This window comes from Pelecanus crispus, chromosome Z (assembly GCF_030463565.1).
Source record: "Pelecanus crispus isolate bPelCri1 chromosome Z, bPelCri1.pri, whole genome shotgun sequence".
NCBI classification, from domain to species: Eukaryota; Metazoa; Chordata; class Aves; order Pelecaniformes; family Pelecanidae; genus Pelecanus; species Pelecanus crispus.
In genome coordinates this window covers 32,430,728-32,440,751 of record NC_134676.1, presented here as the reverse complement: position 1 = coordinate 32,440,751, position 10,024 = coordinate 32,430,728, and the positions used below count along the sequence as shown (strand labels likewise).

At 38.8% G+C, this 10,024-nt stretch overlaps 1 protein-coding gene across 6 annotated transcripts in view; it reads right to left on the bottom strand.

Moving 5' to 3' along the window:
* Positions 1-3,936: 3,936 nt before the first annotated feature.
* Positions 3,937-10,024, bottom strand: part of RIC1 (RIC1 partner of RAB6A GEF complex) — a 59,276-nt gene continuing 53,188 nt past the window's right edge. For 5 of the 6 annotated variants that reach the window (XM_075725919.1, XM_075725924.1, XM_075725921.1 and 2 more), the window contains 4 exons: positions 9,428-9,622; positions 7,358-7,535; positions 7,032-7,220; positions 3,937-6,624 (listed from right to left, as the gene is read on the bottom strand). In XM_075725919.1, the coding sequence (XP_075582034.1) occupies positions 6,339-6,624; positions 7,032-7,220; positions 7,358-7,535; positions 9,428-9,622 (848 nt within the window). In that variant the 3' untranslated portion in view covers positions 3,937-6,338. Of the gene's footprint in view, positions 6,625-7,031; positions 7,221-7,357; positions 7,573-9,427; positions 9,623-10,024 lie in introns of those variants that run through there. The other variant, XM_075725925.1, reaches the window with a different exon arrangement.

Here is a 10,024-nt window from a genome sequence, read left to right as displayed (position 1 = left end):
TTCCTCAGTTTTGATTTTTGTCTTGTGTTTTGCCTCCACTTTAAAGCTTTAAAAAAGTGATGTGTGAAGAATTTGTACTAGGAGCCAAATATATAAAAAGGCCTGTTAGCAATTTCTGCAACTTTAGTGAAGCAATAACTTTTGCTAACTCAGGATTTTACCTTTATTAAATAATTTAATTATGAGGGATGTCTAGTTTGTTGCATATTTCTGTCTTTGTAAATAAAAGCGAAACTTAATCAGTGAAACTTGATTTTTTCAGCATGATTAAAGGCATATTCGAGTTGTTTTTATTCATTGCACTAATGTTTTATTTAAGCTTGGGATAGAAATACTGCTAAGTGATGCTGGAGTTAAGACAGCTAGAGTTAGAGCTATGTGGAAGATATGCATGAGCAAAGAATGTAAAAATTATGTGAGCTGAGAAATGTTAAAATGAGGGCCCTGGCTGGTTGCCTGGAGAGGAAGGTTGTTTTTGCAACAAGATGTGGTATGGAAGAGTCACTGGTAGCAAAGCTAAGTATTCTTTGCAAAACTGATAGTTGAGAGCAAATTTATTGTTGATCACAGGTAGAAAAACCAGGATGGAAATGTGTGCTAACTGTTCCAGTGTCCATCTGCTTCCCCATTCAGTACAAGCAGATCAGTTTCCTGCTGCTGTGGTTTATTATTTCTCATAAAAAGTATTGTGTGTCTTATTCTGTGAAATATACAAAAAGCAACCAGCTGGTAATTTTAAGGATAGAAGGCCATGGGAGTAACAAAGTGTCTGTATTCTTAGTGGGGGCAGTAAGCAGCTAGTTGATTAGAATTCCCCTGTGTTCATCTGAAACAATTTACGTTTTCTAAATTGCTTTACTCTTCCTTAATGCTAGAGTTCTTCCCTGACTTTTGATGGCTTTGAGAATCTCTGTTGTCTATTAATATACATAGTACTCTGTTACATACCTATAGGTAAAAGAGCTTCAGAAATTAGTATTTTATCAATTTAAGCATGTGGTTGCAAAGGAGGCCTGTACACATTGTGGTCATAGAATCTAATGCAGCATTAGAGTGTGTCACCGTGCCTTCAGATTGCCTGTCAAGTAGAAGCATGCATTTGAAGAAAAAGTGTTGGGATAGGTTGCAATCAACAGGAGAATTTCAGCTATCATAGACCAAGTGACAAGAGTGTTGAGCTGAGTAGAGCTGTTCTGTGTTAGCAAGACCTGTCTTTAATGCTCTGTTCAATCTAGGTTAGGTTGCAAACCTGTTGGAAAACCACTAATCAAACGGGCAAGATCTAACAAGTCTATACAGAACTAATTGCAGCATGTGGAACTTAGCTGCTGTAGAGTTTGCCTGCATGGTAATGCTGTTCAGTACTTTGTTCCTTGAGGGCTAAACCTAGTCTGGTTCTTGATGATTATCTGGAAGAAGCCTGCAGGTTGACCCGTCTTAGAACTTGATATGTGATCTTAGTGAAGGATGGGTAAAAAGCCATGCAAGATCAGTAACCCTAACTGCTGTCAACAAAACTGTGCGGTTAGACAATGTGAAGTTGCATTAAGTGTGACTTCTGTTTTGAAGATAGAACATGGGTTCTCAGTCTTCATGAAAACCTGTTCCAGTCTCAGAGGATAAAATAGTCCTAGAAATTAGTCAGGCTTCCCTGTTCACTGTTCTGTTGGGTTACGACACTTTATGGTTCTGTCAAAGCTGCAGAGATGCAGCTTGAGAACATGCCAAGGATAAAGCTGAGATGTGAGCAGGAAGTGTGAGCCAATTTAGGGAGATCTAGTCACTGCTACCTACATTTCAAGCAGGGTGTCAAGCATCACTGGCCATTAACAACAGTTTTTAAAAAAATTTCAGTTTCAGAAAGCTGTAAGAATCAGTCGTGAAAATCAGCAGTAGTTTGTCTAGAAAGGAGTAATTCTGTCAGTCTGGTGTGAGACGCCAGAACAAATACAGGCTTCAAAGCCAATAGGTACGGGTCAATTTAAGTAACTGTCTTAGAAAGCTGCCCATGCACTGTTTATTCAGGGATGCTGCTTTTTCTGTGGGTGTGTGGGTGTTTCTTTTTTTTAATAGGAAACAGTAATTTGAAAAAAGTTATGAAAGAGTGGTTAGGTGACTTACATCTGAACTGTTTAGCCAGCTTCAGCCTCCGGTTGTAGCCATTTGTAAGGTCTCAGTGCTCTCTGGTAGGAAACTCCTAGAGTTTACTTATTTCAGGTGGCATGTAATAAATAGAAAACTCAGGAAGACCAAGCTGTATCTTTCTTTCAGAGTGGTATGAGAAAGCTCCTCCATTTTCTGTGTTTAAGCACTGGGACTGCACTTGCCACTCACCATAAGCTGGCATTCATCTCACTGCCCACTAGAATATCTCAAACAGTCGTCAGCTTTAGGATGGGAAACTATGATGAGACAGATGTGCCCTTTTTTTTCCATGGGGGCTCTCCTTCCCTCAGTTGAAACCAGTTTACCACAAGGCACCCATTTTCTAATACCATTGCAGCTGCAGACAACTTCTGCCCTCAGTTTATAATGAAAAGAAGGGACCTCTTTTTTACAGGTTCTGGCTAGATTATGCATTCACGTATTTTTGTTTACTTAGCAGTGGATCTCAGCCTGTAGCTTACAGACACATCAGCTCTAAAACTGTTTAAATTGGTAGCTTTGGACTAAAACACACTAGTGAAAAATTAGCTTACTTTGGTTGACAAAAGTGATGGTGAAAATTATCCTCAGAAATGTGATTTCACTCAAGCAGTTTTGAAAGTATACCCTGTGCGAGAGGATTGTTTTTTTAAAATGGGTAGCAAGGAATCCAGCATTGTTGCTGTTTTTCAGAGGCAATTAGTTTTGTACAGGATGAGAACCAGCTGAAGAAAACTTGATTATATGCAAATGCTGGTGAGGAAGGAAATCGGACATCTTTCTATGCCATTAAATGCTAAATGCTTAAGTAGGCCAGGCTGGCAAGAACCAGGGCAGCCAGTTTTATGTGAGCTGGATAAGCAAAGTGAGAGACAGTGAGTGGGAATGCCATAGAAAATGTTGACCCTCAACTGGTTAAATGGCCCATTTTTCCGATGTTTAGGTTGAGGTAATAGTGCATGTTTGTAGATAAATAAACCTTTTGTGGTGGGTTAACCTTGGCTGGCTGCCAGGTACCCCACTCACACCCTCTCCTCAGGAGGCCAGTAAGAGAAAATAAGATGAGAAAGCTCAAGGGTTGAGACAGGGAGATTACTCACCGGTTACCATAATAGGCAAAACAAACTGGCCTTGGTGAAAGTTAATTTAATTTATTGCCAATTAAAGTAGGATAGCAACAAACAAAGAGAAAAATAAAAACACCTCCCCGTCATGTCACTCTTCTACCTCCTCTTCCACAATGGTGCAGAGGGATGTGGGACAGTCAGTTGGGGGTTGGGTCATGGTCGGTCTGTAGCAGCTCCTCTCTGCTCCTCCTTCCTCCTTACGCTGCTCCCCTGCTCCAGCATGGGGTCCCTCCCATGGGATTCAGTTGCCCATGAACTGCTCCAGCGTGGATCCTCCTCTTGATGGGGTCATCCTTCAGGAACAGACTGTTCCAGCATGGGTCCCCCACAGGCCACGGTTCCTGCCACAAAACCTGCTCCTTGCATGGGCTCTCCGTGGGCTGCAGCTTCCTTCAGGGCTCATCCAGCTGCTCTGGCATGGGGTCAGCCATGCTGCAGCCAGTGGAGATCTGCTCTGACATGCTCTGCAGCAGGTTGCAGGGGGACAGCCTGCTTCACCATGGGCTAAAAAGATTTAACTGTTAAACAACAGTAGCACAGTAGTAAGATAGATACCAATATTAAGAATGTTAGTATATCAGTTAATATATGTGTTTACTTCTGCAGATCCACAGGCTGCAGGGGATCTCTGCTCCAGTGCCTGGAGCACCTCTTCCTGCCTCTCCTTTATGGGCCTGGCTGTCTGCAGGGCTGTTCCTCACATCTTTTTTCCCCTCACTCATCTCTCCCACAGTTGCTGCATGGCATTTTTTTTACCCCTTGTTAAATATATTATCAGAGAGGAGGCACCAGGGTGGCTGACAGGCTCAGCTGTGTCCTGTGGTGGGCCTGTTGGAACTGCACCTGACACAGGGGCAGCTCTGGGGCTCTACTCACCAAGGCCACCCCTGCAGCCCCCCCCTTGCCACCTAAACCCAATACAACTCTTTTCACAACAACAGGTGGATGTAACTTCAAAGATGCACTAATAAGGTAATTTTTAACTTAGAAGCTTGATACCTTCATCCTGTAAAACAGGCTGTAGGGGTATGATGTGGCAAACTAAAACAGTCTTCATTGGGCGGTTTCTTTGCGAGCTTTGTTTCTCTGAGACAACCCACTTGAATTCTGGTATTTTACTGTCAATGGCCTGAACTCAGAAATAGTTATTTTCAACAGGAGAAACTTCAAGTAAAGTTGAATACATTTGTCTTTTAATTACAGGTATAACAGCAGTGAAATTGAACTACAAAATTAGCACATAAGATTTGCATAGAGAGAATTACTACTGAAGAAGTACAAACTTCTAAAATTTCACAACTAAAAAGATTTAACTGCTAAACAACAGTAGCACAGTAGTAAGATACTAATATTAAGAATGTCAGTATATCAGTTAATGTATGTGTTTATCCAAAACCTGAACAGCACAAAGCTGATCAGGAGGGGCTTGGCTTATACCATTACCACAGAACCACAGAAAAATATTAACTTGAAGCATAGTTTTTATTTCTTTTAACATAGATTAAGCATTTTTTTAATAAAAAAGCTTTAAGTATCCCCTTATAACAATAATGGATTTTGATGTCAGATCACAACAGGCCTGTAGGTATGACAGACATTATCTGTAACCAGTAGCTACAATGCAGACTAAGCTTAGTGCTGGGACTCTTAAACCTGATTTCTTTCCTGTAACTTTGATATTACTTCCAACTCCTAAATGGAAATTCAGGCTGTATTCACTAAAATCTCCAGCTTTCCAAGTAATCCTTGCAATTATTGCACTTGTACTGGTTGTATTGGCTTAGTAAAGCCATTCTAAAGCAACAGTTTAATATTTGTACATTTTAAAGCACTTGATCTTATCTACAAAGGAAATAAAGACGATAAAAGCACAATTTATTTCAACTTAATTGTGAATATTCTTAATTTTCAGAGTTTAAATGGATGTGCATTTTGTAACTACACTAGAAAAGCAACAGATGCTGCAACTACCCTATGATGACTAGTTTGGTCCATGTCAGTAATCAAGTGATGTTATAAAAAATAAACTAGTTTATTTTGTATAAAATGAGTAATGTTGCATTTTTGTTCAGATTGCACAGTACAAACAAGCTAATATCTAAATTAATACTGTTACAGGTAGTTATTACATAGGGACAGCAGCTAGAAAAAATAAGTACCTCAAAGCAACAGACTTCTGCAGCCAGCTTTCCATAACGTTGTATGAAAGTTAAATGTCTTAGTTACAAGAATGCATATTATAAAATGTTTGAAAAATGTTTAAGTATGAGCTTTTGAACTAATTTTCCATAGCAAGAGTATACGATGATTATTTACATTTAAAAAAATCCATTTTTCAGAAAAGAATTTACAATGAAATAAATAACCTTCAGCAATCCCTTAAACCCAACTACAAGATCTGTAACTGGCAGTAAAAAACAGGTAAGCCACCTTGTGTCGATGTTAAGTCAGTAAAGTATGCCTCATCCAGAAAGAAGTGCAACTCTGCTTTAACTTTACTAGTAATCTAGAAACATGCACAATACATATCGGTACCTTCAAATATGGTACAACCTTGAGTATTTGTACAAGAGTATTCACAAAAACATACAATATATTTTACAGTCCTTTAATACAAAATAGCAATATCAAACCAATCTGAACTGCATTGATCAGACATTTCCTAGGCAGGCAAGCTGCAAAGGATAACAGTTTTTAAATTTAATCCCCTCTTCGACTTTTAAACTCAAGCAAGAGATAAAGAGTTTCTTCAGAACATGTGTTGGTGATGTAAAGGTACTGATGATGATGAATATTAGCCAAACTTGTCTCCATATGTATTCACTGTCTCTCAACACTATTAAGTATCAAAACCTAAAGCTGCAGTCTGAAGATTGCATAAAAAAAAAAAACTTGCCTCCCTTTGAAATTATTAGATGAAACTGCTGCTTAGTTATCCCCACTAAAGATTTCAAAGAATGAAATATTAAAAAAAAAAAAAAGTTCAAATCCAAAACATGGAAGCATGTCTAAGAGCTGGTTTGCTTCCTTTCACACCTGATGCTTGGGAAGTTGTTCATCTTCTGTTTAAGACACAATACAGTCATAACTGCCTTCTTGGAATAAATCCTCATCCTCTGTCTTAGACTTGTCGTCTTCATGCCTGCTCGCGTTGCTGTTGCCAGCATCACTCTGAGGATTAGTGCCATGGCTACATGAAGTCCTGCTTTCCTCAGCTCTGGGGTTTGCTTGTTCAGTAACCTTAGAAGGATTCACTGGCTGAAAAGCTTCAGGCTGCACTTGCTCTTCTGCTATTTCACTTAGTTTCTGGATCTGTGGTTTGATGATATTTAGAAATGGCTTGTACCCAGGGCTAGGAAAATAATGGTATAGAACACCATGAGTGAATTAAAAAATAGTACTTCTATCATATGCCTGCAAAGCAGCTCTCCCTGGGAGATGTTTAATATAAAGTAAGTATCTTCTATAAACCTTCCTGTATAGAAACTTTTTTTTTTTTTAAATAGAGGGGAAAAAGACAACCATAAACAATAATAGTTGGGGGGTTGGTTATTTTGGGTTTGGTTTGTTGTTGGTCTGTCCCACACCCCTCCCCCACCCCAGTTTGGTCACAACTGTATGAAGTGACTGTCCTGAAATTTTCTGGAAAAGTGCTTTTAAATAATTGTTTCAGCTAGGGCTGAGATAACTCAAAGTTATTTTTTAGGTAACTAATTATGTACAACTGGAATAAAAATGAAGATGGAAAATAACACTTACCAATCTGTAGAAGCCCATTTGTCAACAGCATATAGGCCAGTCTTGATATTCTGACAGATTTCTCCATCAATATCAGAGGATTGCATTATACTGAAAACCTGGTTGATTACTGAAGATTCTCTGAGGATAAGGCCTATGATAATACACCAATCGAGACATCCTGCTTCCATGAAGATATGTAGCAAGTACCTATATGGAAAAAATAATCTACTTATTTCTTTTTCCATTCTGAAGACAAAATCCCAGTGTAATTCTGTAGACAGTATTTCTTTCTCCTAATGCTGCATGTCATTTTAAGTGTCAAATGTAAAGATTACTTTACTTACCGCAGCTGGACCTGTGACTTGTGCGGCCCTTTACTAGCCAGCTCTAGAGAGATATGTTCAAGCTCTGACTGAGTTAAACTTTGACTGGAGAAGTTTTCATCCACCATGGTCCAGTCACCATCCACCATAGAACTTGTTTCAGTCAGGTCTGTTGCTGAACCAATGCTGCATTCATCACCTATCAAAAACACTCAGAAACATAAGGGAAAAAGAAACTACTTACTTTAGTAAGATTCAGAATTTCTGAACTACTTCCTATAGAAATTGACAAATTACACACTAATGCTTCGTTGTGTATCACAGTGCTAAGAAGTTACTTCAGGCATACTTCTTGTCACACTAGATGGCAGAACTACTTTGCAGTAATGCAGTAGTTTTTCTATCAAATAAAAATAATTCTGAGGAATTGTGGTGGGCTGACCCTGGATGGATGCCAAGTGCCCACCAAGAATAATGTCAATAAGGGATCCTAAAGATGTGTTGGCAATCACTGCAAAAGCATAGTGACAGCCTCTCACATACTATAGTTCTAGAATTAAGTCTGTAGGACGGGTTGCAGTCTGTCTATTAACTTTGTTAAAAATTAAGATGCAATAGCAAGTTCTTTTCTTCATGCAAAACCCTGAAGATTCTGAATGCCTGGTAATGTAAATATTTGCCTGCACTAATTACAAAAAGAAATAAGTGTTTCTAATAAAAACATGAAGAGTAGATGTAGCCACAGAATTTTCAAAGGAACGGTAACAGCAAAGATGAAACCATTATAGCGGTGAGTCATGAAGGCACCCACCCTCCAGAACAGTTTCCGTATTAAAGTAGATGCATCTTTTCTGTGGAAAATGTTTAGAAAGTCAGAAAGTTATTTTATTAGTTTCTTGCCCATGAATACCACTCCTGGATTAGTTATTTTTGAAATTATTATTATTAATAGAATTCAGCTCGCAACCACTTTAGAAATAAACTGCTTCAAAATGCATACCAAAGTCCATTGAACTCAAAGGTGGTCTTCCAGCTCAGAAAAAAAATGAGATACTTGTTTATAGAAACAGCAGTAGTGGCAGACAGCAGTACAAGATAGTGCAATGAAAAGAGAAATAAATTTTCCCCATTTAAATTATGCTTTTCTGGAGAGTTCTATAACAAACTTACTTAAACCTAATGCATTCTTGCACTCTCCAGAAGTAATAAACAAGAAACAGGAGTGGAAATGCAATGAGGCAGTGCCCAAGCAGAGGGAGAGAACCTCACTCTTTCTTCATTTTTTAAAGCCTGTCAGCTTGTTAAATAGCAGCTCCAAGTGCTCTGACTCTCACAGGAGGCCCCAGCATCTTGGGGATATTGCAGTTCACACTTAGTACTCAGGTCTTTCCCCTAATAAAGTGGAAATTGCATGACATAGACACTGTTGAAAACACTGGTCTATGCTTGAGGACAAGAGGCAAGAGGGAGTTAAAAAAAGAAGGATGAACGGTCAGACAAATATTTCCTTCTCTGACTGTGGTCAGAAAAGATAACATAAAGAATAAAATTCCCCTTTGTATTTTCATAAGCTCATCATACATTTGAGCTTTTAGAAAACTGACTTAAACAAAGCCATAGGAAAGAAGAAAACTATATGGGACTGTAAGTTCCTCAACTTCCTCAATAACAAATGTATCTAATACCTTTCTAAAGAAATCCAAAAGCACAAAGTTCATGCATTAGAACAGTGCCAACCTGTGCAAGGGGCCGACCCGTGCAAGAGAAAAAGATTAAAAAAAAACCTCAGAACACTCTTCCCAGCCAGACTGTAAAAATACTAAATTTCAAGTCACCACTACAGACAGGAACTTCAGCAAATATCAACTCCATATTCTACTTCAAGTACTTAAAGATACATGACACGGGCATTATCTTTCTGTTGTAAAAATTTCAGTTCACTTTTCAACAAGTCTGCTTTTTTTTTTCCTGAATTATGGTTATCAGCAGCAGAGAAGCAACAATACAGTAGTGGCATGCAAATATCAAAATGTAAGTGTGTACTTCCAGGTGCACTTTCCCAATGAGCAAACAGAAGGAAGAGTGACTAACCTTTACTTAGCAAAGGAGAAAGGAATGCATCTTGCATGTGTGGTCCATGGGACGAAACTGTGTCAATCTCTCTCTGAGAGGAGCCAATAGTGCCAAGCCAGCTGCGACTCCGAGGTGTGTTTGGAACCCCCGTGTCCATTTCCATGTTTACAAAGGTGTCTGCAGACTGAGATTTTAGCAGCTGCTCCCCCACGGCTAAAAAAAAGAGCCCATCAAAGAAAAGTCATGTAACCATCAAAAAAGAAATTTGGAAAGTTCTCTCCAGGCATTTCAGGAAGCTACCACTTGTATCTAAGTCAATATTCAATTAGTTTGCTGAGGGATCACCAAAAGCAAAGGAATGCAGCAAGTTTAGGTATTTCAAGAATTTCTGATCAGCTTTTTATGTCAGCACTGGCATAAAAGAAATATCAGCTGATAAAGTGTTAGTATCAATAGAACTAAATAATGCTGCTGCTACTACCAAAAAGAGGAAGACTTAGCAGCTAGTATCAACTTTGCCCTAAGAAGATAGAGTAGTGAACTGAGAGATTAATAATACAAAGGAAGTTTACAGTAAGTCCTCAAAATTCTTACCCCTTAACATAAAGCAAATTT